The 27767-nt window shown below is 41.3% G+C and overlaps 1 protein-coding gene across 7 annotated transcripts in view; it reads right to left on the bottom strand.

Moving 5' to 3' along the window:
• The window catches only part of Cpeb3 (cytoplasmic polyadenylation element binding protein 3), a 195357-nt gene that overhangs the window by 86041 nt on the left and 81549 nt on the right, over positions 1–27767 (bottom strand). For all 7 annotated transcript variants that reach the window (XM_051146392.1, XM_051146393.1, XM_051146391.1 and 4 more), the window contains one exon: positions 22345–22401. In XM_051146392.1, coding sequence (XP_051002349.1) covers positions 22345–22401 — 57 coding nt within the window. The remainder of the gene's footprint in view (positions 1–22344; positions 22402–27767) is intronic.

The following is a 27767-nucleotide window of genomic DNA, read 5'->3' on the forward strand; positions in this document are numbered from 1 at the left end:
TAAGAAGCAATCTGGAACACTTTGTTTCTGTCCTCATGGAAGAATTTAAATATGTTCCACCTTGGTCCTAACCAGTAATTTACCTGTGATCCCTATGGGATTATTATTATGGCAGCTAAAATGAATGCTCACTCTATGTTTCACACCTATCAATATGATTTAATGTAAAATCCAAACTTATGGTTTGTTTTTGTTTTGGTGACACAAGGTCTTAATATGTAGCTCCAGCTGTCCTGCCACTCAGAGATCTTCCTGCCTCTGCCTCAGAGGTGCCTCTGCCTCAGAGGTACCTCTGAGGATTTAAGACATGGGCCATCATGTCTGATACAACATGTGCAGCTTTGCGGGGTGTGTGTGTGTGTGTGTGTGTGTGTGTGTGTGTGTGTGTGTGTGTGTGTGTGTGTGTGTGTAACTCTATTACATACTTCTCCACATAAATGTTGTAGATAACACTGCTATGGTACAATGTCAAGAGTTTGGGATTGGAGGAATGGCTCAGTTGGTCAAAGGCTTGCAACACAACCCTGAGACCCTGAGTCAATTCATAACACCTGCATAAAAAGCTGGACACGACCACACACTCCTATATTCAAAGCACTGGGCAGAACAACCAACCAAGCCAAATTGTTGAGCTCCAGGTTCAGTGAGAGACACTGTCATGCGCCTGATGTCAACCTCTGGCTGCCATATGCATTCACACTCATATGAACACTTGCACATATACAATCACAAGGCTGGGTTCCAAGCTGGCACTGAACAAACAAAATAGTCTCTTAGCAGAATATACAGTCAAGAGAGAGAAAAATGCATGGCATGCTTAGATAGTCTGTAGATCACAGGCCAGTTCTGATGGTAGTTTAAAATTTGGCAAACCTGTTTATATAAGAACTATTTGTGAACAGTCCAATTAGAGTCAAATGCTTCCATTACGGAAAGGTAATAAATACTGAGGAAGAACTTGGAAATAAAATGAAGTGCTTTCCTCTATAAATAAATACAACTTTAAGGAAGAATGTTGAACATAAAAACTTCAAATGAGGGTAGGGAAAAATGATGTAATTATAGTAAAATCTCTAAAGGAATAAAGGAAAACAATGGAAATACAAAAACTCCATATCAGCCAGCATAAAGTGACCTGCATGAAAAACAAAAAAGAATAGGGAGATACTGTCCATAGATGCTTTTGTAGGAACAATGGCTAATATATCCCTACTTTCTTCCAGTTACTATTGCAACCAGTAAACACTGTACCACTTTAAAAAAAAAAAAAAAAAAAAAAAAGGTGAGTTGTGGTGCAAGCCTTTAATCACAACACGGAAGGCAGAAGTAAGTAGATAGATCTTGTGTTCAACGCCAACCTGGTCTATATAGTAGATTTTAGGACAGCCAAGGTTACAAGTGAAACCCTGTCTCAAAAAACAAAAACAAGCCAGGCATGGTAGCACACGCCTTTAATCCCAGCACTTGGGAGGCAGAGGCAGGTGGATCGCTGTGAGTTCTAGGCCAGCCTGGTCTACAAAGTGAGTCTAGGACAGCCAAGGCTACACACAGAGACCCTGTCTCAAACAACAACAACAAAAACCAATGGGGGGGGGGGGCGAGTGGCTGTGATCACAAATTCAAGTCTATCCTGGTTTACATGACTCCAGGTCAGCCTAGGTTGCCTCCACCTCTCAAATGCTGGGGTTACAGGTGTGCATATGTTACATATGACATGGCTAATATCTTTTTCATGTGCCCTCTATGAGTGTATTAATACAGTAAGATACAATTTTTTCTAATTACTCCAATATCTTTTTTTTTCTTAAGTAGTGCTGAGTATTAGAATACCCATAACATGGTGCATGCCAAAACGACACTGGACTATATATGGCCCTAATCCTAAATTTTATATATTCTTATATTCTTGTGTGAGGCCATATTTGTACGGTGCATGTGATTTTTGTGTGGGGCCAGAAGACAGCCTTGAGTTTCGTTGCTTATGTACTGTCCATTTGGCCTAGATCTCTCCAACTGTCTGGTCAGCAATCCATATAGATGCACTTGCCTCAGTGTCCCCATATCCAGTAGAGAAACTCAGCCACCATAGCCAGATTATTTCCATCGGCTCTGGGGATCAAACACAGGTCAGGCCTTGCAGGACAAGCACACGCCAATAAACTGGTCCCAAAAACTTTCTTAAAATGTTTGTTATTTTGACTTGTATATACAGAAATGGGCTTTCCTGTGACATTTTCAACATGTATGCTATAATATCTGGTTCTTGTTTGCCACGTGGGCTTCCTCGTTTTCCTCTCCCTCTTGTTGCTTTCTTTCCTATCCCCAAATAGTGTCACCTTCTGTTTTCATGACACATGCACTCCATAATTCCTTCTTGTTCCTCCCTCTTCCTTTCCTATATTTTTGGCTGTGAGCCCAGCCTTTAACAGGAGAGCCATCTCTCCAGCCCATCTCCCTTCTCTAGATACCTTCTTTTCCTCTTACAGTTCCCATTCTTCTTCTTTGGAGGGGGTGGTGTGTGTGTGTGTGTGTGTGTGTGTGTGTGTGTGTGTGTGTGTGTGTGTGTACGCGCGCGTAGATTCCGCATGAAAGAAAACGTAATATTTGTCTAAGCCTGGCTTATTTCACTTACATAATGATCTCCAGACCCATTCATTTTCCTGAATGGCATAATTTCATTTGTCTTCATAGGTGAAATTTCATATGTACCATATTTTTTTTAAAATACGGGATCTTACTGTGTAGGCCTGGTTGTCCTGTAACACTCTATAAGAGGCTGGCCTCAAACTCAGGAGATCTGCCTGCCTCCTCAGTGCTGGGGTCAGGGCATGCGCTCCGATGCGTACATACCTTTTCTTATCTATTGATAAGCTGGCTGTGATAAATATGGATACAAAGCAAGCTCTGTACACTGCTGACTTCGAATCCTTTGGGTGTATACCTGGGGTGTTACTGCTAGATAATACATACGGAGGCTTTAGGAACCTCCATATTGGTTCGCACAGTGGCTACACAGTCCCTTGGACATTCCCACCAGCAATGTACAAGGGTTCTCCTCACATTTTGTATTTGTCCTTTATTTGAGGTAGGATTTCACTGTGTAGCCCAGGCTCACCTCAAACTCAGGGTGAGCCTCCTTTGTACCTCTCAAGTGGCAGAGTTACAAGTGTGAGTCATCACATCAGGCTACTGTCATTTGTTTTCTTGATGAGAACAATTTTCACAGGGGTGAGATATAATCAAAGCAGTTGTAGTTTGCATTTGTCTTACAGCTAAGGATATTGAACACTTTTCCGGACATTTATTGGCCATTTGCAGGTCTTCCTTTGAGGTGATGCGTGTCCACTCAATTCCTTATCCCCATGAATTGTTTAGATGAGTTTTTTGTTAATTCTGTACAAATTCTAGATATTAATCCCCTACTGGACATGCAGCTGAAGAACACGTTTTTCCTCTTCTATGGGCTGTCTCTTCACTCTGTTCATAGTTTCCTTGGCTTTGTAAGAACTTTCTAATTTCATACAATCCTACCTGTTAACTCTTGGGAATCCTTTGCAGAAAGTCTGTGTGTATACACTCCTATGTTTTCCTAAGCTGTTTGAATGTCAGACCTTAAGGTCTTTGATTCATCTGAAACACAAACACACACACACACACACACCTTTTTTTTTTTTTTTTTTTGGTAGAGTTAAAGGGTCTAATTACATTCTTTTATATGTGGATGACCAGTTTCTCCAGCACCATGTTTTGAAGATGCTGTCCTTTTAATGAATATTCTTGACATCTTTGCCAAAGATTAGGTAGCTGTACTCATATGTGGTTTGCTTGGTTCAAGACCAGGTTTCATGTAGCTCAATCTCATGTTAAACTCTCAATCCTTCTACCACCCTCTACAAAGAGCTGGGAAGACAGGATGGCACCATTATGCCTGGCTTCCTATTTGTTCCTGAGTTTATGCCAGGGTCTCATACAGTGGTCCTGCAGGCTAACCTCAGACTCATGGCAATCATTTTGCTCTGCCCTTCTGAGTTTGGAGATTACAAATATGCACCATGCTTGTCCTGAGTCTCCCATTCTATTCCCCTGGGCTACCTGCACATTGTTTTCTTCCAGTACCATGTGGTCTTTCTTTCTTTTTTTTTTTTTTAAACTATATTTTAAAATAATTTATTCTTGTTACATCTCAATGGTTATCCCAACTTGTATCCTCCCATTCCTCCCTCCCTCCCATTTTCCCCTTACTCCCCTCCCCTATGACTGTGCCTGAGGGGGACCTCCTTCCCCTGTGTATGCTCATAGGGTATCAAGTCTCTTCTTGGTAGCCTGCTGTCCTTCCTCTGAGTGCCACCAGGCCTCCCCCTCCAGGGGACATGGTCAAATGTGAAGCATGGTTTTTCTTAGTATAGCTCTGTAATATGGTTTGAGCTAGAATATTGTGATACCTACAGCATTGCTCTTTCTATTTAATTTGTCTTTTGTGCTGAGGAATTTCAGGATTTTTTTTTTCTTGTTCTGGGAAGAATGCCATTGGAATTCCTATGACGATTTCATTGAGTCTGTAGATCACGTTTGGTAACACAGTCATTTTCACAATATTAACTCTGCCAATTCATGAGCACAAGGGGGCTTTCTATCCTCAACTACTTCCTTCGGTGATTTTTACGTTACTATTTAATGGGGCAATGCGGCACAGTGCACAGGTGGCAGTGAAAGGACAAATGTATGGATTTGTTCTCTGCTTATGCATTTCCATGTGTCCTAGGATCCACTGGGGTCACCAGTGTTGCACAGCAAGAGCCTGTCCCCGTGAAGTGACCTTACTAGCCTCAGGTTCTTCCATGTTTTAGAGCTTTCATTATGGAAGTCTTTCACTTGTTTGGTTAGGTTTATTCTAGTGTTTTAGGTTTGCTTTATGTTTGTTTGTATTTTGTTTTGTGAGACAGGGTTTTTCTCTGTGTAACAGCCTTGGCTGTCCTGGACTCACTTTGCAGACCAGGCTGGCCTGGAATTCATGGAGATCCACCTGCCTCTCTTCCTGAGGGCTGGGATTAAAGGCGTGTGCCACCACAACTGGCTTTAGGTTTGCTTTTTATTTTTTTATTTTTTCAATTTGCTTCCATATTTTATTATTTTTTTCTTTTTTCTTATTAATTTATTCAAATTACATCTCAGTTGTTAGCCCATCCCTTGTATTCTCCCATTCCTCCCTCCCTCCCGCGTCCCCCCATTCCCCTCCCCTATGTCTGTGACTGAGGGAGACCTCCTCCCCCTGTATATGCTCATAGGGTATCGAGTCTCTTCTTGATGACCTATTATCCTTCCTCTGAGTGCCACCAGGCGTCTCCATCCAAGGGACATGGTCAAATATGGGGCATCAGAGTGTGTGTGAAAGTCAGATCTCCTTCTCCACTTAACGGTGGAGAATGTCCTGTCCATCGGCTAGTCTGGGTAGGGGTTTGAAGTTTACTGCCTATAACTTCCTTGACTGGTGTCATAGTTTGAGGAGGACCCCAGGGCCTAGACCCACCTGTAGTTTTCCAGGACCCTCTGGATCCTTCTATTTCCTCATTCTCCCAGGCTTCACACACCTAAAGTCTCAATAGGATGTCCTCCCCTCTGACCCACTTTCCTGGTAGGTAAAGTTTTCCATGGGGACGTACCCCTTGGACTAGTGTCTTGATATAAGTGAGTATATACCATTTAACTCTTTTTGCTTCTGGGTGAACTCACTCATTATGATAATTTCTAGTTCAATCCATTTGTCCACAAATTTCGGAAATTCCTTGTTTTTAATAGCTGAGTAGTATTCCATAGTGTAAATGTACCACAGTTTCTTTATCCATTCTTCTACTGAGGGACACTTAGGCTGTTTCCATGTTCTGGCTATTATGAATAAGGCAGCTGTGAACATGGTTGAGCATATGTCCCTGTTGTGTGGTAGTGCATCTTCTGGGTATATTCCAAGGAGTGGAATAGCTGGGTCTTGAGGAAGCCCTATTCCCATTTTTCTGAGAAAGCGCCAGATAGATTTCCAAAGTGGTTGTACTAGTTTACATTCTCACCAGCAATGAAGGAGTGTTCCTCTTTCTCCACATCCTCGCCAGCATGTGGTGTCAGTTGAGTTATTGATCTTAGCCATTCTAATGGGTGTAAGATGGAATCTCAGTGTCGTTTTGATTTGCATTTCTCTGATGACTAATGAAGTCGAGCATTTCTTTAAGTGTTTCTCAGCCATTTGATATTCCTCTGTTGAGAATTCTCTGTTTAGTTCCAAGCCCCATTTCTCTATTGGGTTATTTGGTTTGGAGGTGCTTAATTTCTTGAGTTCTTTATATATTTTGGATATTAGACCTTTGTCAGATGAAGGGTTGGTGAAGATCTTTTCCCAGTCTGTAGGCTGTCGCTTTGTTCTCTTGACAGTGTCACCTGCCTTACAGAAGCTTCTCAGCTCCATGAGGTCCCATTTAATTGTTGACGTTAAGGCCTGGGCTGTTGGTGTTCTGTTCAGGAAGTTGTCTCCCGTGCCTATGTGTTCCAGAGTCTTCCCCACTTTTTCCTCTAACTGGATTAATGTCTCTGTTTTTAGGTTGAGGTCTTTAATCCACTTGGACTTGAGTTTTGTGCATGGTGACAAATAGGGGTCTAATTGCATTTTTCTACATGTAGACATCCAGTTCGACCAGCACCATTTGTTGAAGATGCTGTCGTTTTTCCATTGAATGGATTTGGCTTCTTTGTCAAAAATCAAGTGACCAAATGTGTGTGGATTCATCTCTGGGTCTTCAATTCGATTCCATTGATCCACTAGCCTATTGCTGTGCCAGTACCTAGGTTTGCTTTTTAAACAGTCTCATTGTGTAGCCCTTGAACCTGCTATGTAGACCAGACTGACCTGGAGCTCAAGAGATTCTCCTGCCTCTCCCCTGCCCTGCTCTGCATGTTGATTTTATTCTTTTCTTACTGTGTTTACTAGCTCTGAGTTTCCCAAGTTTTTAGGATCTTTGAAATAATAATAACAATAATAATAGTCACAATATTTTTATTATTAAAAATACTAAACACATTAAAATAAATTATTATTATTTGAGACAGGGTTTTCTGGGTTTCTTGGCTTTCCTGGAATTCACCCTGTAGAACAGAATGGCCAGGAACGCAAGAAACCCCATCTACCCTTGTCTTTCTGGTCCTGGGGAAAAAAATCATTCACCACTACACCTAATTCCTAAACTTTAATTCCTTACTATCAACTTCTCTTTAAAGTTGTTTTGCTCGTATGGTGAGTGTCTGGCCTGCATGTATGTATGTACACTACATTAGCATTTGGATTTCTTGCATTAATTTGTAGTCAGTAAACTAATAAATACATTTGCAATGTTTTATTTTAAGCTGTTTAACATACATACCAAAGTAACCAAAGGGCAAATTGCTACTTGACTACTTTCCTTTTAATCCTGTCTCAAACAAACATACAAAAAGCAAAACTCCCTTGCTTATTGGGTATGACTAAACAAGTCTGTGATCCCAGCATCTGGAAGGTGACCACAGGAAGATGAAGGTTTCAAGGTCATCTTTAGCTACTTAGCAATTTCCAGGACCAGCCTTGGGTATCTCAAAAAGCAAACCAACCCTTGCAAACAATGATTACTTTTTAATTTTGAAACAGGGCTTCACCTAGCCATAGCTGACCCAAACTCACTATGTAGAGGAACCTAGAATGTCCACTCCTCCTGCTTGGCCTCATGTAATCTAACATTACAGGCAAACACACCCAGGGAGTTCTGTATGGGAGGCACCCACTCTACCAACTGATCTACAGCCTCACACCAGCAAATGTTGTGTCTTTAGTTGGCAACTGAATTCTTTTTTTTTTGTAATTTATTTACTCATTATGTATACAGTGCTCTGTCTGTCTGCCTGTACCCCTGCAGACCAGAAGAGGGCATCACATCACATTATAGATGGTTGTGAGCCACCATGTGGTTCCTGGGAATTGAACTCAGGACCTCTGGAAGTGCTCTTAACTGAAGAGCCATCTCTCCAGCCCTGGCAACTGAATTTTTAAAAGATCTATTATTTTTAGTTGTATGCATGTATGTATGTACACGTTTGGGTGTCCTCAAATGCTGGAGGCCTCAGATCCTCCTGGAGCTAGAATTACAGGCAGTTGTGAGCATCTAATGTGGTGGGTACTGGGAATAAAACTTGGGCCCCTGAAAGCAAGAGCAATATGTGTTCTTAGGAGCTGAGCCATCTCTCTCCAGCTTCTGACAATTTGTTTTTCTAAGACAAGGTCTCACTGCATTGTCTGGACTGTTCTGGAACTTGTTATGTAGACCAGGCTGGCTTCAAACTCACAAGATCCACCTGCCTGCCTCCAGAGAGCTGGGATTGGAAGTATGTACCACCACTCCTGGCTCAAACATTTTTTAAAATCATCATTTGAGTAGGCAACACATTAAGTTACAATCAATGGACTAGGAATGTAGCTGATGGTAGAATACTTGACTAGCATGCATGATGCCCTATGTCCAATCTTTGCTCATGTGCACACACTCATACACTCACACTTTTATATTCAAATATCTAATGGTGTCCATTAGCTTCTCTCAGAAATAAGTCATAGAATAATTTTACATGAGAGCTTAAGGTTAAGACTAAAATGTTCTCATTCCCTTCATTAGCATATAAGTGCCCAAAGAGCAGGAAGGTGAAGTTTGTCCCTAATATTCCTCTTTTTTATTGTTACAGTGGTTGAAAAGATACTTTTAATGCAATTATTCTCAAACCAAGTAAACAATAGAGAAGATAAATTTCTCCATAAACAACATGAGCATAGCAGATAGAAATAGCACATCTTGGGCTGGAGAGATGGCTCAGTGGTTAAGAGCGCCGCCTGCTCTTCCAAAAGTCCTGAGTTCAATTCCCAGCAACCACATGGTGGTTCACAACCATCTATAACGTAACCTGATGCCCTCTTCCGGCCTGCAGGTGTACAAGCAGACAACACTGTATACATAATAATAAATAAATCTTTATTTAAAAAAAATATTGAAAAAAAAAAAGGAAATAGCACATCTTTATACATTTACACATCATTGTAAGTTACTTGGGTGTTTAAACTCCTTTCCCACTTCTCTGATTCTAATCCATCTTTCTCAGGAAGACCTTTTCATCTGTTTATAAGCTTCAAAAATAACAACACTAATATTGCTGAGATTCCTCATGAGGAGAATTCTGTGGAGTAGAAGTGTTTCAATGTTGGAGTGTGCTGATGACAACGGTGGCGGGGGGAATCTACTAATGATTTACACCCCAGGAACTGCATCTGATTTAGCCAGCATCTAATTGGCCTGAGACTGTTTACTACAGAGAAAGGCACTCAAATTTTTGTCATTTATCCTACGTAGTGGCACATGCTTTTTTTTGCCCCACCACTGGGCTGAGGCAGGAGACTCAAGACTTGAAGACCAAGATGCCAAGACCTTGTCTCAAAGAACATCTGTTTTCGACAAACCATCTTCTCCATACTCCTATGCCAAAAATTCTTATGAGATTTCTTCAAACTTTATGAATTCTCAATTTCTGATTACTTGGGATAGTCAATACTTGTTAATTCTACAATTATGAACCCCAAAACAATGTAGAGAACTGAGAGAGAAAAGCAGATAAATGCATGGATAGCCATATATCCAGGGATCAGCAGCACCAGTGCTGGGTGGGCCCTTCGGTCAGCATTCTGTGTCCCCTGCCTACTAATTTAAAACAAAACAAAACAAGGGTTCCTTCAAAAAATAACTTATTTAGGAGTTTGAGAACAGCTCCAGCCACAAGAAAATGCTCCTCATTTGCCCCATACCTGGACTGGCTCCTAGCCTGAATAAAAGCAACTTTCCACCTGGCTGAAACATACACAGTAAGGAGAAACAGTAACATTAAAACCACATCCCACAAATGGGCAAGGTCATATGGTATTTGTCTTTCTGTGACTTATTTCATTTAACATGTTTTTAGGATTAATTCATGGTGTTGCTAACAACAAGATTTCATTTATTGTGTGTGTGTGTGTGTATGTGTGTGTGTGTGTGTGTGTGTGTGTGTGTGTGTGTGTGTGTAGGTGCACACATGCATGCCAAGGTACTTGTGTGTAGGCCATAGGACAATCTGAGGAACTGGTTCACTTTCTACCATGCAGATCCAGGGATTGAACCCTGGTTGCCAGGCTTGGCAGTGAGTGCCTTTACCTGCTGAGTCAGCTCACTGGCTGCGGTATTTCATCATTTTTGGCTGAATAGCATTCCACTATGTATACATGCCTCACCCATCCTTTGATCGCTGCCTGGCTACTATGAATAGTGTTTTAATAGTGTTTACACATGGCCAAGAATGTGTAACTTCCTTTGGATCTATACCTTTGATTGCTGAGTCATATACCAGTTCTATTTTTAATTTTAAAAAAAGTTGTACTATTAATGACTGTGCTAGTTAATGTTGACATTGGCAAGATGGGGTAAGGGGGCTTTTCTCCACGTCCTGTCCAAAACTCACTATTGTTTTGTAAGAGTCATTCCAACAGAAATGAAGTATCACCTCCTCGTGGTTTGGATTTGCAATTCCTGAGTGGTAAACAATAATAGGTTTGAGGTTTTGTTTTTAATTTCTTATTTTTTAAAGATTGTATTTATTATTTATACCATATTCTGCCTGCATGTGTGCCTACATGCCAGAAGAGGACAACAGATCTCACTATAGAGGGTTGTGAGCCACCCTGTGGTTGCTGGGAATTGAACTCAGGACCTCTGGAAGAGCAGCCACTGCTCTTAACCTCTGAACCATCTCTTCAGCCCCCTTGTTTTTAATTTCTACTGGCTATTATTGCATGCTTTCTTTTGAGAAATGTTGAATAAGAACTTTTATACATCTTAGCCAATTTCTGTATATGTGTTCATGTACCCATGTGCAATTATGTGTGCACGTGTGTAGAAACTAGAGGTTGACTTCAGGTGTCTTCCTCAGTGTCACTGAACCAGGAGCTCACCGATTCAGCCTGAGTGGCTGGTGAGCAAGCTCCAGAGATCCTCTCGTTCCTGTCCCCAGAGCTGGGGTAACTGGCACATATTGCTGGGGGAAATTATGTATATGGGTATCGGGGATTGATCTCAGGGCTTTATACTTGCATGGAAGCATTTCACCAACTGAGGCATCTCTCCAGCCCTGATTTAATTTTTATGTGTGTTCACATTTATGTATTCAGGTGCACATGCATGTGTGTGCACATGTATTTGGAGGACAGAAGACAACCTTAGATGTTGTTCCTCCTGGGGTACCATCTACACAGTTTCTTGAGTCAGCGTCTCTCACTGGCCTGGGGCTCAGCAATTAGGGTAGGCTAGCCAGTAGGCGCCAAGGTTCAAACTGTCTCCCCTTTCCTGGTGCAGAGAGTATATGATGTCACACCTGGCTTCTTTGTGGGTGGTGGAGACTGACTCAAGCCCTCATCCCAACTGAGCTATCTCCCCAGCCCCTAGTATCTCTGTGTCCCCTCCCCTGGCCCCTGACATCTCTAGTCCCCTCCCACTGGCACAGAGTGACCTTAAACTTGCTCCATAGCCCAGGCTGGCTTGAATTTATGATCTTGGGTCTCTGGGATTACAGCCCTGTGCAATCACTCCCAGCAATAATCACATGTTTAAAACATTTTCTTTTTTCTTTTTTAACATTTTCATTGTAAAACAAAATGATAAACACGTGAAGTAATGAATATGCTAGTTATCATGACTTTTTACACAATGCATGCCAGTATCAAACATCACAAGTAAATGTCCACTATACATATTATAGCCATAAAAAAAAAAACTAAGCATTTTTCTTTTCTAGTCACCAATATAAGCAAAAAAGGCTGAATTTCTTGGTGTAATGCATACAGATGCACGCATACACTTTTCTGCAGCACTAAGGATTAACCCAGAGCTTTGCCCATGACAGGCTCCTGCTGTATCGCTGAGCTTCCGCTGCAGCCTAAAGTGTTCTGTGTTGTTCTTCTCTGCATTATAATTGGCATAGTGAGAGGTCTTCTTTGAAATGTGTACAGATCAAGCAGATTTTTTTTTCTAAGTTAATTACACATGTGGTGAACACTGCAAACAGGAGGTCCAGGCTACACTGCTTACATAAATGGAGAAGACAAACAGGAAGTCCACAGGGAACAGTAAGGAACTAGTTGGTTCCTGCGTCTTTACTATGAGAAAGAAAATCAACTGCTGTTGCGTGAGGAATTTCATGCACACAGGGGATCTCTTCTAAAATCCATTAAAATCACAAGATAATTTCAAACTTAACTGACTTATAATGTTCAGTATCAAGTTATGTAGACCACCAGACTGGCCATTCTAAAAGTATTTTTTACAAAGATACTGAATTTGCATGCTTGTGCTAAAACACTGAAGTGTGTGTGTGTGTGCGCGCGCGCGCGCGCATCCGTGAATTGCTCTTAATTAAGTATTTAAAGCAAAAAGAAACTCTGTTCCTGGTTCCACCTTGTCACCTTGGTCAAGTCCCACACAGATTCTTGAATGCCAGTTTATCTATTTATGAAAACTTCCCCACACAGAAGTAGAGCTACCCTGTTACACTCTCTTAATAGAAGCCCACACCCATGCTTTAATCTCTCCTCTTAACCTTTATCCCTGGTCCCATATTAAAATATCTTTATTAAATCCCAACTTGGGAGCATAAAAAAGAAAATCTCTCAGGCACCTTACAGCATTGTTTTAGAACATCTATCCAAACCTACAAACATACATACATGACATCAAATGTGTGTCAAACATCATATATTTCTCTAATTACTTTTTGTTTGTTTGTTTGGGTTTTGGTTTTTTAAGACGGGGTTTCTTTGTGTACCAGGTCTGGCTGTCCCAGCCTCACTTTGTAGACCAGGCAGGCCTTGAATTTACAGAGATACACCTGCCTTTGCCTCCCTGAGTGCTGAGATTAAAGGCGTGTGCCACACACCTGGCTCTCTAATTACTATTTAATTACAGATTTCTGGTTTTGGTTATTTGTTTGGAGGGGGGGAATTTGGTTTTTTGTTTTTGTTTTTATATATATATATTTTTTGAGACAGGGTTTCTTTGTGTAGTCTTGGCTATCCTGGACTCACTTTGTAGACCAGGCTGACCTTGAACTCACTCACACCTATCCACCTGCCTCTGTCTCCAAGGCGTGTACCACCACGCCCAGCTTTAATTATCCATTTCTTATAATGTGTTCACATTGAACCTGTACTTTAAATCCTAAGTCTGCTCAGATTTAGAAAGAATAGCAATAAAGATCTTATTTATAAAATTTTCAAAATCTCAAAGAGAATTTCTTTGGCTTGTGTCAGAAAAAGTCCCATACAAGCATGAGGCCTTGAGTCCCTAAGACCCATGTAAGAGCTGGGCACAGCAGCACCTGTCTGTAAGCCTATCACTTCCAGTGCCAGAGAGCTGAGTGTAGGAAGAGGGAAGAGACAGAAGAAGGACGCTCACTGGCCTGCCAGTCTAGAGGATTTGGTGAACTCCATGTTCCATGAAAAACTCCATCTCAAAAAAGTGAGGAGAAGCTGGGAGTGGCGGTGCACGCCTTTAATCCCAGCCGCGGAGTGCTGGGGTTATATTTGGAATTTTGTTGATTTAGGATTCATCACATCCTAAGAGATGGCAAAAATGCTATAAAAGAATACACGAAATACTATGAAGTTAAAAGGGCAACAGCAGAGCCAGGTGTGGTGGTGCACGCCTTTAATCCCAGCACTCAAGAGGCAGAGGCAGGCAGATCTCTGTGAGTTCGAGGCCAACCTGGTCTACAGAGTGAGATCAGGACAGCCAAGGCTCCACAGAGAAACCCTGTCTCAATGAAGCTACCTATCTACATCTTACAAATACACACAATCCCACAAACACAGACAAAAATATTTTCTTAGAATCAGATAGTCACCCAAACCTGTAATTCTACCACTTGGGAGGCTGAAACACGGGCCAGCCAAGGCTACACAGTAAGTTCTAGGCCAGCCAAAGCTATATAGCAAGACTCTGCCTCAACAAAACAAAAAATATGTTTTACTTATCTCTCGCAGTAAGCAAAAATAACAACGTACTTGTTGATTTTTTAAAAATTCCATTAGGAATTCTAGCAAAGTGGCTTTCTTCCTCTTCTGGCACATCCACATCATGTGCTCAGCTCCTTCTCTGCCACTTCCTCTCAGTTGAGCAAGGCATGAGGAGAAGGGAGAAGAAGAGACTAAGTAGCCAAGAGAGTCAGCCCAGCATAACCAATGCCCTTCGTGTTTTCTCTTTTAACACTACAGACGCCATGTCGGCTCTCAGTTCTAACACAAGCACAGGAAGGATTCCAAAATAGGTCAAGGGCACCAGTTAAGAAGGGACAGGTATAGAGGACAGCCCAGTATGTGACGATGACATGTTCAGTGGTCAGTGAATGGCTCGGGGACTCCTCAGGCAGCTCACTGTCTTTCTGGCTAGTATGTGGCTGTTTTGTCTTTCACTCACAGTTCCGGGTGGTAAAGCCCAGGGCCGCTTGCTTCTTAGGCATCCCCCTTCTCAGCTCCCCACTCCATTTTAAGATGGGAACAGTTTGGATCCTCAAACTGTTTTCCTCTAGCACTCCTCAGTTTCTAACTGCCTTGGGCGTCCTCTGAGGAAGCTGCGGAGCAGGCTCGTTCCTCTGTCAGAGGGACGCGGCACTTCAGATTTCCTACCTGTCTCTAACTGCAGACACTAAGGACAACTTGGGAGATGTCGGAATGAAAACTTTTAAGTGCCAGGCAACAAAAGAGCAAAAACCTAGGCATGGTGGCTCAGGAGCAGGAGGATCGTGCACATTCAAGGCCAACCTGAGTACACAGTAAGACCGTGCCTCAAAAATAAAAGCAATCAACAACATAAGCTCTTATTTTGGAACCCTAACATGCAAATCAAGGGAGATCTTTATCAGACAGCTATAAAACTGAGGCAAGAACCGAAGGCAGGGGCAGCTCACAGGAGCTGTATCTACAAGTCAGCCACTGTGCTATCTAACAGTCATCTTCACCATCATTATCTCCACTTCACAGGGGAAGAAATCAGAGACAAAGAGGAGTTAAGACTGAAGCCATAGAGCCAGGTGTGGTGGCATGCGCCTGTAATCCCAGCACTCGGGAGGCTGAGGCAGGTGGATCTCTGAGTTCAAGGCCAGCCTGGTCTGCAAGGCAAGTCCAGGACACCCAAGGCTACACAGAGAAACCCTGTCTGGAAGAACAAATGAAAGAAAGAAGACTGAGGCCCTAAGGTTATGGAGCCTGTAAGAGGTGACATCAGATGGGCCAGGCATGGTCATCCACAGCTGCGTCAGTTGGACACTGCGTGGGCAGGTTTCCTGTGATTTCAAAGGCTTGGCAGAGAGCTGCTGGAAGCAAAGGGCTCCACCCCGTTAATGCGCACTCCTTGCATTTGCCAGTTTCCCACAGCCTATTTTCAACTGGGAAAGGAATTAAAGATAGAAAGAATAAACTGCACACCAATGGCAGTGACACCTTTTAAACTGACACTGAGCATCCTAGATTTGAACATGGACTTGACCTTAAACCGGTTGAGTTGGACCAGTGATAGAGGCACTTTTCTGAGAATCAACATGACAGAGGAACAATTACCTAGTCAGAAACAATCCCATGGAAAGCCACAAAACTGCTAAAGCAAGTGCTTACCCATGACACAGAAAAACAAAACTATACACTACACTTCCGCTAAAATCTGTTTGATACAAATACTACTAATTGGTAGCCAGAAGCACTCCCAGGAGCCTCCCTCCTTTTCTGGCAGAGAAAAAGATATATTATGCAAAGTTATAGTGCTTTGGAGTAAAAATAAAGAAGATGGCTCAATGGATAATTATTACAACAGCAAGAAAAAATATTACCCATTCTAGAGGAAAGGTCACATTGTTTCAAAACTTGTTTTATTTTGGAAATACTGGACAAGCAGAGGGTCTTACTGGTGAATGAGAGTTTCTCCTACCATCTTTTTATATTCTACAATACTGAAAGAACTCATTTCTTTTTTTAATTTTAATTTTATACGTATTAGTGTGAGGGTGTCAGATACCCTGGAACTAGAGTCACAGACAGTTGTGAGCTGCCATATGGATGCTGGGAATTGAACTTGGGTCCTCGGGAAGAACAGTCAGTGCTCCCAACCACTCAACCATCACTCCAGCCCAAGAATTCATTTCTTTTTTTTTAAGCTGTGTCTCAGAATCCAACCCAAACACAGGCCTGCAAATTACTAGATTTGCAGTATTGAATTTTTACTTATTTTGGGCTGGAAAGATGTCTCTTCTAGAGGTCCTGAGCTCAATTCCCAGAACCCACATGATGGCTCACAACCATCTATAACTGTAGTCTCATGTGTGTGAATGCATGCCATATGTATGTTAGGTATCCTGGAAGGCCAGAAGATGCCATTGAATGCCCCAGAGCTGGAGTTACAGGTAGTTATAAGTTGACCAATATGGGTGCTAGAAATGAAACTTGGGTCTTCTGAGAAAGCAGGAAGTACTCTTAACTGCTCAGATTCTCTCTAGAGTTACTGCCATTTTTATTGAAGAAAAATGAGACCTACTTTGTGAGCATAAGAACTCCTGCAGGGTGGAAGGTGAGTGGAGCACAGTGGTACACACTTCACAATCCCAGTGCGGAAGAGGCTGACACAGTACATCTCTGGGGCTCACTGGCCCATCAGCCAGCCTCATATATTCAGCAAGTTCTAGGCTAGTAAGACAAATCTACAAAATATGGTGGACAGCTCCGAAGAAATGATACCCAAGGTTGTCTTCTGGCTTCTACATGCATGTTCATTCACACACATACATGTACAGACATACACACATAAATATATGTGCCCACGCATGTGTACGCACACACATAAGCACACACATGCATGCACACAAGCAGACTCTGGCAAACCTTCCTATATCCTCAGTGTTTAATTCCTCCTTGCTTTCCACACCTTGTGCCCATCCACCCTTCTCTCCTTAAGATTATTTCCTGGATGACACCTGAGAGGTGATTCCCAGGGTTAGCTGTAACTGGGAGCTGGGTGCTGGCAGTGCTTGTCTTTAATTACAGCACTTAGGAGACAGAGACAGGTGGATCTCTAAGTTAGAGGCCGGCCTAGTCTACAGAGTGAGTTCCAAGACAACCCAAGATACACAAAGAAATCCTGTCTCAAAAAACAAAAGCAACTGGGAGACATACACTGACAAGAGCAAAAGCCAGGAACTTCCACACAAGCATTCTCACTGATAGGTGAGGCCGCTCACCATGCAGTCAAGAGAGCTGAAAGTGTAGCTGTATCTCCAGAGGAAACCCAGGTTTGGGTGCGCCCGGGGATAAAAGGAGGACATAATGAATGGTGGCTTTGTGCAGAGTTTAGAAAAACAGATTACTCATGGTAAGAAAGGAGGAGCTACAGGTCACACATTTCCTCACCTCACTACTCAACGCTCACTGTGTAGTCCAGCCTGATCTTCAGCGTACTATCCTCATGCCTCAACCTCCCAAGTGCTGGGACTACAGCTATGTGTCACTTCTGTTATGTTGTTGGTTTTTTTTTTTTTCCAGCCACTCCCCTCACCTATTTTTTTTAAAATACAGGGTTTCTCTGTGTAACCTGGCTGTCCCCAATCTCAAACTCACAGACATCCACCTGCCTCCCAAGTGTTGGGATTAAAGGCATGTGCCACTGCCACCTATCTTCCTTATTATCTATTTATTATGTATACAGTGTTCTGCCTTCATGTACGCCTGCACACCAGGAGAGGGCACCTGATCTCATTATAGATGGTCATGAGCCTCCATGTGGTTGCTGGGAATTGAACTCAAGACCTTTTGGAAGAACAGCCAGTGCTCTGAACCTCTCAACCATCTCTCCAGTCCTTCTTTTTTTCCTTTTTCCTTTAAAGATTTATTTATCATATATACACAGTGTTTGCCTGCATGTAAACTTAAAGAGGGCAACAGATCTCATTATAGATGGTTATGAGCCACCACGTGGTTGCTGGGAATTGAACTCAGGACCTCTGGAAGAGCAGCCAGTGCTCTTAGCCTCTGAGCCATCTCTCCAGCCCTTCCTTTCTTTTTTAAAAAATAGAGTTCAACTTATATTTAGTCCCTTTCAATGATCAAAAATTGTGAATTAATAAAATTGTAGTGACTGTTGTTTTATTTGTTTTGATACAGTATCTCTCTATGTAGTCGTGGCTGTCCTGGAACTATGTAGACCAGGCAAACCTTGAACTCACAGCCATCCTCCTCCTTCGGCCTCCAAGTGCTGGGATTAAAGGCGAGCACCACCATAAATTTTAGAGATCCTTAATTTTATCTCAATCATTCCTAAGGGAAAGGAAAAACTGCTCTTCATAGGACAAGAACTTTGGGATGACAAATGATAGAGGAAAACAGAAGAGGACAAAAAATACTTATGTATTGCTGGGCATGGGGCAAACATCCACAATGCCAGCCCTGTGGTTAAGAGTTAAAAATTAAAGCTGGGCATGGGATCATTTAATCCCAGCACTGGGGAGGCAGAGGCAGGTGGATCTCTGTGAGTTCGAGCCCAGCCTGGTCTACAAAGCAAATCCAGGACAGCCAAGACTACACAGAGAAACCCTATCTTGAAAAAAAAACAAAACAAAACAAACAAACAAGAATTAAAAATTTGGGCTAGTGAGTCTGAGGCTAGCCTGAGCTAGTCAGACACTCTCAAAGAAACAAAGTTTGGGTTTCTATGAAGGGTGGAGGTGGAAAGGGCAGAGATTATAGAGCCATGTATGGTGGGACACAGGGGAAAGCCCAACATCTGAGAGGTGGAGGGGGGAGAATCTCAACATCCAAGCCAACCTGGTCTCTAACTAAATAAATTCACACACACAAACATGTCTGCACATATTACACACATGTCGCTAGATGAGCTGGGCTCAACAATACATGAGATGAAAAATACTGTACCTGCCAATGTGTCAAAGTATGCAACTCCCACATGACCATGTCAAGATGAGATGACTTTGAAAGAGAGCAGACTGTAGGTAATGCAGAAAGCCAAACCCTGGATGTTTTTTACTGGTTTATTTTGAAAAACCAACTGACCTTGTCAACCTTGGGGGAACGCCCAAGAAGCATGTGAAGATTGATACTCTCTTGTCTGCCATCCCATTCCAACTATCTATATCGCTCATCAACATGTTACATAGATACTGGCAAAACGGCCTTCTGACCGCCACACCTATGACACGCATGTGTACGTTCCCCTATGCCAAACACATTCTCCACAGTAAAAAAACTGTTTTGAGTATTACCTAATCAGCTTCCTTTCTCTAATAGATGAAACTGATGCTAAAAGGGAGATTTAAAGAAGCCATAGATGTACAGAGTGCAAATCTCATAAACGAGATGTTATTTTATAAACCAAAATAATCAAAACCTTTTGAAAAGAAAATGTCTTTTAATTTCATTTTCTACATGGAAATGATCAAGTTGTATCCTCTCTCTCTCTTGCAGCAGACAGTTCCCATCATGACAAATTATGGCACTGGCCAGACGCACAGCAAGTGCTTCGGGCAGACAATGCCATCACACTAGTCTCCTAGTCAGCGCCCACCATCTGCCAAAGTGTCCTCAGAGTTCCTAGAGGCTCGGCTAAGCATGTTATCAAGTCCCTCACCCACATACAATGTAGCATAATCTCAGTGTACAGTGTCTTTCTTCCAGAGATTAGGAAGTGAGAGGTGCACACTGGCTCTCCAAACAGGAAACATAACACAGATCAGGGCTTGCATCACCAAACAGCTCCAGCGACTATCACGTGCTCAGAGTGTGTGTTGGATCCAAGGAAATGTATGGGATTTTAGATGTGTACTTTAAATGTGTATATAGTTTAGAGAATCTAAAATCTGCCTTAGGAAATTCTAATGGCATTTCAAAATCCTTACTCAGGAAGGAGACAACATGTACAGCCCTACATTTATTCAGTATGTGTCCCATGTGCACCAGGAATTGGCCTGCACATCTGAGACGATGTGCATCACTCATTTGACAAAAGAGAAAAACTGCAATTCTGAGAGTCAACAGCTCACCCAGGCCTCCCGACAACAAACAACGCTATGGAGGGTTTTTTTTTGTTTTTGTTTTTGTTTTGTTTTGTTTTTGCATAGTTGTTGGTCTGTAGAAGCTGGAGAGCAAATTGACACTGGCAAAGTACTTCTTCCAGTGCTTTTGTTTTTGGAGACAAGGTATGGAGATCACACTGTTCTCTGCTCTAAATTACTCCATATTGTAAAATAAGTTTTCAGGCTATGCCTTGCCCTGAGCTACTTTCATTTTACAAGCAACACCAGGTACCATTTTGAGTGTTAACACAAAAGCAGGGTGATTATTCACATTTTTGTGCACATAGATATAATATCTGTCCAGCACACCCATGAGGCACAGACTGGTAACTATCCACCACCCCCCAAAAACAAAAAAAGGTGCTGCCTATAAACTGATAGAAAGAAATTTGGGAACATAGAAACATACAGATATACTAAAACTGGGTCAGAGAAACCAGACCCAAGAACATATCAGAACAAAGAGTAAAAACCCCTCACCTAGATTCCATAGAGACAAGACACCTAACAGTGTGATGGCAACAGCCCCACTGGCCTGTCATCTGACCATCCACCTGTGCATCAAGGAACACACAGGCTGAGAACTCCTGGCTGTCCCTTGGGGCTTCGTTTCAGCTATAATCCCAATGGTGATGGAGCACACTATACTTTAAAGCGTCCCCATCATGCCTTGCATCTAGGATCTCTAGTCTTATACCTCACCTTTTCAGGCCTGCTCAACCAACAGACCTTGTGGCTTAGCTCTGTGTGCCTCTAGCAATTCTCCAACTGAGTCCCTTCTACTGTCTCTAGCTACTGAAAGGATTGCTTCTGTCCGTATCAGCTCTCTGCCTCTACCTCCATAAAGACTGTTTTAACTCCTGGACTCTACTGTGGCTTCTTTAATCCTTTTCTTTTTCTTTCTTTCTTTCTTTCTTTCTTTCTTTTTTTTTTTTTTTTTTTTTGAGACAGGGTTTCTCTGTGATAGCCTGGATGTCCTGGACAGATCAGGCTGGCCTTGAACTCAAAGAGATCACGCCCACCTCTGCCTCCTGAGTACTGGGATTACAGGTGTGTGCCACAGTCACCCTGTTTCTTTAACCCTTTTCTAACCTACAAATATACTGTTTCTTGTGTTGTGTGCAATGAGTGATATGAAACATTCAGGCATGGTGCTCTTACAGCAAAGTCTCAAGTGACCTAAGCTGGCCTCAGGCTCTCTACTTAGTGAGTGTAACCTTGAACTCCTGATCCTCTTCTGCCTTTGTCTCCCAAGGGCTGGGATTACAGGTGTGTCATCACCCCTGACTTGACAAATAATTGAACAACACAGCAATATTCTGGGTAATATTTTTTGTGGCTCTAGAATATAACCCATAATTATATTGACAAAACCACTTTTGACCAGCAAAGCTGACATCGATAGTATACAAATTTCATCAAAAGCCCTGAGTGGCCATCTTCAAACATCTATGAGCTTTTTACCACAGTGAGGAAATTATGAGCTATGTATAAATTAGTTAACTTATTGACTCATTATTTTCTGCCTGCCCCCTCTCTCCCCCCTCCCTCCCTCCTTCCTTCTTTCATTACCGCCCCCCCCCCGCCATGGTATAGTGTAGGAGCTGGCAAACGTTTCCCATTACTGTTATAAAATTTTACTTACACACACGGGCCTGATTAGTTCACAGGAGCAAGTTTTCAAGCTTTTTCTTACTCAGAATCACTTGCTTGACTGCTAATGTAAACAAATTTCCGGAATTCATTCTTTTTTTTTTTTTTTTGAGACAGGGTTTCTCTGTGTAGCCTTGGCTGTCCTGGACTCGCTTTGTAGACCAGGCTGGCCTTGAACTCACAGTGATCCGCCTGCCTCTGCCTCCCGGGTGCTGGCATTAAAGGCCTGTGCCACCACCGCCTGGCCTGGAATTCATTCTTAAACTTCCTCATTTAGTAGGTCTGTAGAAGTCCCTGAGATTTTGTGGTTTTAGTAAATTCCCAAGCAATACTGATGCTGGTGTAGAAATCCTCCTCTGAGAACCCCTTGTATAGAACAGTGATCTACACTGCACTCAGTGAACGATGAAACAGTGAAAACCTAATTAAGCAGAAACTGCATGTTGCAAACCTCACTGATACTATCATAGAGTATCTCAGATGAAAACTTACTGTTAAGTGCCATAATGTTATCTGTTCCTGGATGGTGGAAATTTATTCCCATGCGTCCTGGAAAATAAAGCAATTTTATCTTAAGCATAAAGAAATCATTGTTCAGTATAATTGTTTCACATACATTGCAAAATATAAACATTACAAAACACTACAGATTAATCTATAGCAATGCTATCAAGGCCAAAGCATTTACAACAACTTTTAAATCAATTCATAAAACACAGACATGAAAAAATCTTAAAACAAAGCCAAAGTCTCAACACAAATACAACCAAACAAAAAGAAGCTTCCATTAGAGTCTGAAATTTGTACATCTCCCATATTAAAATTTAATCAAGTCAATTTCTTGGATGAGCATTTTATTTAAATATTTATTCATGTCCTTCAAATTAAGGCATCAAAAAAGAGAAATTTATAGATGTATATAAACATGAAGTTTAGAGGCAATGAAAAGATACAGTTTCATAATGGCTCAAAAAATGCAACATAATTACCAGAGTAGCAAAATGAAGAAAGATGTAAAATTTATGCAAATAAGTAGGGGGTACGACTGATATAAAAATCCCGAGTTCTTAAGCTGCCCCAGCACTATCTGTCTGTGCGGTGGGTTGTTTTCTCTTATGACCATGTGTCCCGAGCTGATCGAGAGCTCACTGTGTACACTAGGCTTGCCTCTAACTCACAGAGATCTGCCTGTCTTGGCCTCCCACAAGCAGTAGGCTTAAAAGAAAGCCCACCATGCCTGGTTCCACCACTAACTACTCTTGTGACAAGTGTGACTTTACAGATTTCCATCTTTATAAATAATAAGGGAATTAAAACTTCTGCCCACATTGGTTGGTTTCCTATTTCATGTACCTCTGAGGCAAAGAATCATTTTTACATTTTGTTTGTTTGTTTTGTTTTCAAGACAGGGTTTCTCTGTGTGGCCTTGGCTGTCCTGGACTCACTTTGTAGTCCAGGATGGCCTCGAACTCACAGCAATCCACCTGCCTCTGCCTCCCAAGTGCTGGGATTAAAGGCGTGCACCACCACACCTGGCTCATTTTTACATTTTTAATGGTCTGGAAAACTGAACAAAAGCAGAGGTAACAGAGGCCTGTGCCCTGTACACCCTAAAATGTTTATCCTGTATTCCTTCACAAAGTTTGAACTCCTAATCTATAAGACAATAAATAGAATCAGATGTTTCAGCTTATGGCCCACTGGGATAGAGAGTGGGAGACATGTGGGAGGTCAACAGAGTGAGACTCAGAGCACAGAGGGAAAGATGCAGGGATACAGAACGAAAATGCAGGCACTTGCTGCTTTTTTCATTATTAGACATAAAATGGGTGTACCAAAAATAAAAAGTAAACCCAGAGAGTCTTGGATAGGGGGAAAGGTACTACCATGCAAGACTTTGTGATTCCTTCAGGAAAATAGTTATCAAAATTGGGTGTGGTGGCTCACCCCTGTAATCCAAGAACTTGAGAAACAAGAGGAATCTTGGGAATTCAAGGCCAGTGTATAGTTACAGAGTAATACCCTGTTTTAAAAATCAAAGACTCAAAAGGATATTGAAACAATAACTAAAGTGCAATTTTAACGTATTTGACTCTGTAAAGTTTTCGTGTATAGTTACGTCAAGAATCATCTTGAAATTCACAAAAATATTAATTTTAGACAAGTATTTTACCACTGAGAAATTTTTTTTTAAAGATTTTATTTATTATTATGTATACAGAGCTCTGCCGGCATGTACCCCTGCAGGCCAGAGGAGGATATCAGATCACATTATAGATGGTTGTGAGCCACCATGTGGTTGCTGGGAATTGAACTCATGACCTCTGGAAGAGCAGTCAGTGCTCTTAACCACTGAGCCATCTCTCCAGCCCCACCACTGAGAAATTTTTACAGAAAAAAAATGTTCATTTCATCTTATAGCCACTGCTGAGAAAATGTCAATCATATTTGGGGAAGAATAGTATAGAGAAAGCTGGAGAAAAAAAGAAAGAAAGCTGGAGATAAAGGTTTCTAATTTATATGTGTGTGTGTACATATACATACATATACATGTGTGTGTGTGTATATATATATATTTTTTTACAACAGATACAGTTCTGTATATAATTATAAAGGTGTCAGCTTTGATTTAGTATTAAGCTCTGTTACTGGGACCTGGAGGCAAACATCACTACTAAACTAATATACCAGAAGAAAAGAAAATGAAAAAAGCCAAAGTCCTCACTCAACTTACCACTTTCACTGGTGTATTGAGGTGTGTGTGTGTGTGTGTGTGTATGTAAAAGAATGGGGAAAAAAATCAATGAAATTGTCAAAGAATAATAAAAAATATTCTTGAATACATGATTTTCATAGAAAAACTGTTTTCATATCATACAAGCTAGTTACTAGGAGTTTCAAAGCAACCCATGAATGGAAGACACAATGAACATGTCCATAGTTGTCCTAAATGCCTTACTATGATTTTATAATTCTTAGGTCACTATAGAGTCTCTGAAAGTCATAGTCTCTATCATATGCAGTGCTGTCTACCACCAGATTGATAAAAATCTACTTCACACTTTTCTGTGTTCCCTGGAATGTTGCCCTCAGAGCATGAGCACAGCTACACCCCACTTTGGACTCTTTCTTGAGGAGCTAGAATGTGTCCCCTTGACAAGACAGTACTACCTTCCGCCCTCACTGGTTACTTCAACTCTGCCTTTCTTAAAAAGCAGAACAAGAGGCTCAGACGGTATCTTATAGGGGGAAGGAAAAAAAAAAAAAAAAAAAAGCCTAGTAGTCTTTAACCTTTCCTGGTCTTCTCCCTAATTTTTTCAATGGATTTTGGATACAAAGTAACATAACTCTTGTAAAAAGCTCTGTTTTGATGCTAGATCCCTAGAATCGATCGTCTAAACATAATGTAGGCTTCCTACTAAGTATAATGGTTTATTTTGTAAAGTTACATATGAATTTTTAGTTTCTTTATCTCTTCAAAAATTAGTGTTTAGAATATAAAATGTAAGCTGGGCATGGTGGGGCACACCTTTAATCCCAGCATTTGGGAGGCAGAGGCAGGCAGATCACTGTGAGTTCGAGGCCAGCCTGGTCTACAGAGCAAGTTCCAGGACAGACAAGGGTACACCAAGAAACCCTATCTCAGGAATCAAAAAAGAATATAAAATATAATCTATTTTCACTGAATAAAAATTAAAGTGTATGGAAAAATAAGATGACTAAAGACAAACACAATCAGTTTTATTTTATCTTTCAAACTGGAGAACACACATGAGGCTTTCCTTCCTAAGACTGCATCATTTAACAGTCTCTTCTTAGTACAATGTGCATCTAAACTTCAGTGCTTATTAAAGGGTTTTAGAAGAAAGAGAAAATGTGTAATGGGCAGAAAAAAATCCTGATGCTAAACTCAGATGAGGCCGCTTCTTCTTGCTTCCTTTTGTCCAACAGATGCTGCTGTTGAATCAGCTGTGAAAACAGAACTGTGTGACATCTGGTGATTTTGTTACTGCAGCCTGGTGCTGCCAGTGTGACATTCTGTCACCTGTCCATGAGTCTGCTATTTTTAAAGTGTTCTTGTCAGCTAGCTATCTTTAAGTATAGTGTAAAATATAAGGTTTCAAAGCTGGAGGGACGGCATCCTTAGTCTAAGTTAAATGACGCTGTGGAAATCTGAGGCTGCCCCACTTTACCCACATCAGTGGACATGGCAGACAGGGGACTAGGAGAGGGCAGAGAGTGGAGTTACGTTTGTTTATTTAAGATGGAAAAAAAAAAATCACATCTCCACACACTCAATTCATTCATATATTAAAATTACCTTATTTATTTCAGAATGCAATTAAACCCATATTTTTATGTGTCCAAAATGAAAGATGGAAATTGTATTAATTTATAATTACTACTATGAAGGCCATTTCTTCAGCACACATCTTTCTAACCACCAACTTTACTCAAAAAAAAAAAAAAAGTCAAGTACTTCAGCAGTTTCAAAGAGAATGTTAGTGTTTCAAGAACATATTCTAGGGCTGAAGAGTTGGCTCAGTGGTTAAGAGCACTGCCTGCTCTTCCAAAGGTCCCAGGTTCAATTCTCAGCAACCACATGGCAGCTCACAACTGTCTGTAACTCCAAGATCTGACACCCTCACACCAATGCACATAAATTAAAATTAAATTAAAATATTAAAAAAAAAAAAAGAACATATTCTACTAAAGAGATCAGAGAAAAGGTACAAAAATATAATATGTGAAAAAAAAAAGTAAAGTGGGTGTGGTCTCAAAAACTGAGGCAGAAACATCCGAGTTTAATGCAGATTGGCTCCACAGCAAGACCTTGCTTCAAAACAACAGAAAAGGGGAACGGATAAGGTATTGAGGCTGGTGAGACTGCTTAGCAAGCCCGATGGTCTGAATTCAGTCCCAGAAGCATGGTAGAAAAAGAAAAGAGATTCTTAAAAGTTGTATTGTGAATGTTGCAAAAACACATAAGGGTTTTTTGTTTTGTTTTGTTTTGTTCTGTTTTGTTTTAACTAAAAAATTTAAGGCATTGGCAAAATCTGGTACTATAGATCTGTTCCTAATAGGCAAAAACAAAACCATGAGCTCAGAACTGAAGTCAACAGACAAGGGTTTTTGCTTTGTTTTGCTTTTTTCTCCTGGGAGGACCAGGCTGTACTGTGAACTGCAGTCATATCCTTCCTAGTAACTGGGGCTACAGAGGCACATGTTGCCATCATATCAGGCCTCCATAAACTCTTGGATACTTTGTGTTTGTTTCCTTAGTTAAAGCTGTAGCTCAGATGAATTAGAAATTTAGAAGTTAGCATGTAGGTATGATCTGCCTTTTAGAACTGTTAGATGATGAAAATGCCAGATCTTAAATCAGGCAAGGTAATGTAAACCACTAGTTGTAGCTACAAAGAAAGCTGAGCCAAGGAGGACCTCTGACACACAGGGGTTCAAGGCTAGTCTAGATGACCAAGTAAATCTCAAAGAGAAGAAAAGGTTGAAAAATAGATGGAGAACAGACACTTCTGACTCAAAACCTTTCCCCTAGAGTTTGTAGGGTCTTTTTGTCTTTCTTCATTGTAGGTGCTGGAAATCAAAGTGAGGTTCGAGACACTTGGCAAACTGAGCTACAAGCACAGCTCAGAATTGGCTAACTTTGCAAAGGACAAACTGACACAGGCTGAGAGAAGTTGACATTGAAATAAAACCAATCAATGATTCAAGCTACAAAATAAATAGCATATTTTCTTCTGGAGCATCAAGTAGGAAAAAAAAAAAACTAATAAACATGCACTTCTTTTCCAAAATAAGGAAACCTACAAATTCCCAAAGGGAACCAATTTTGTATCTCTGTCCTGTTCCATTTAAATACGATGAATAAAGAAAAGTATCTCTACAACAGTGAG

Source organism: Acomys russatus, chromosome 5 (genome assembly GCF_903995435.1).
Source record: "Acomys russatus chromosome 5, mAcoRus1.1, whole genome shotgun sequence".
Taxonomy (NCBI): Eukaryota; Metazoa; Chordata; class Mammalia; order Rodentia; family Muridae; genus Acomys; species Acomys russatus.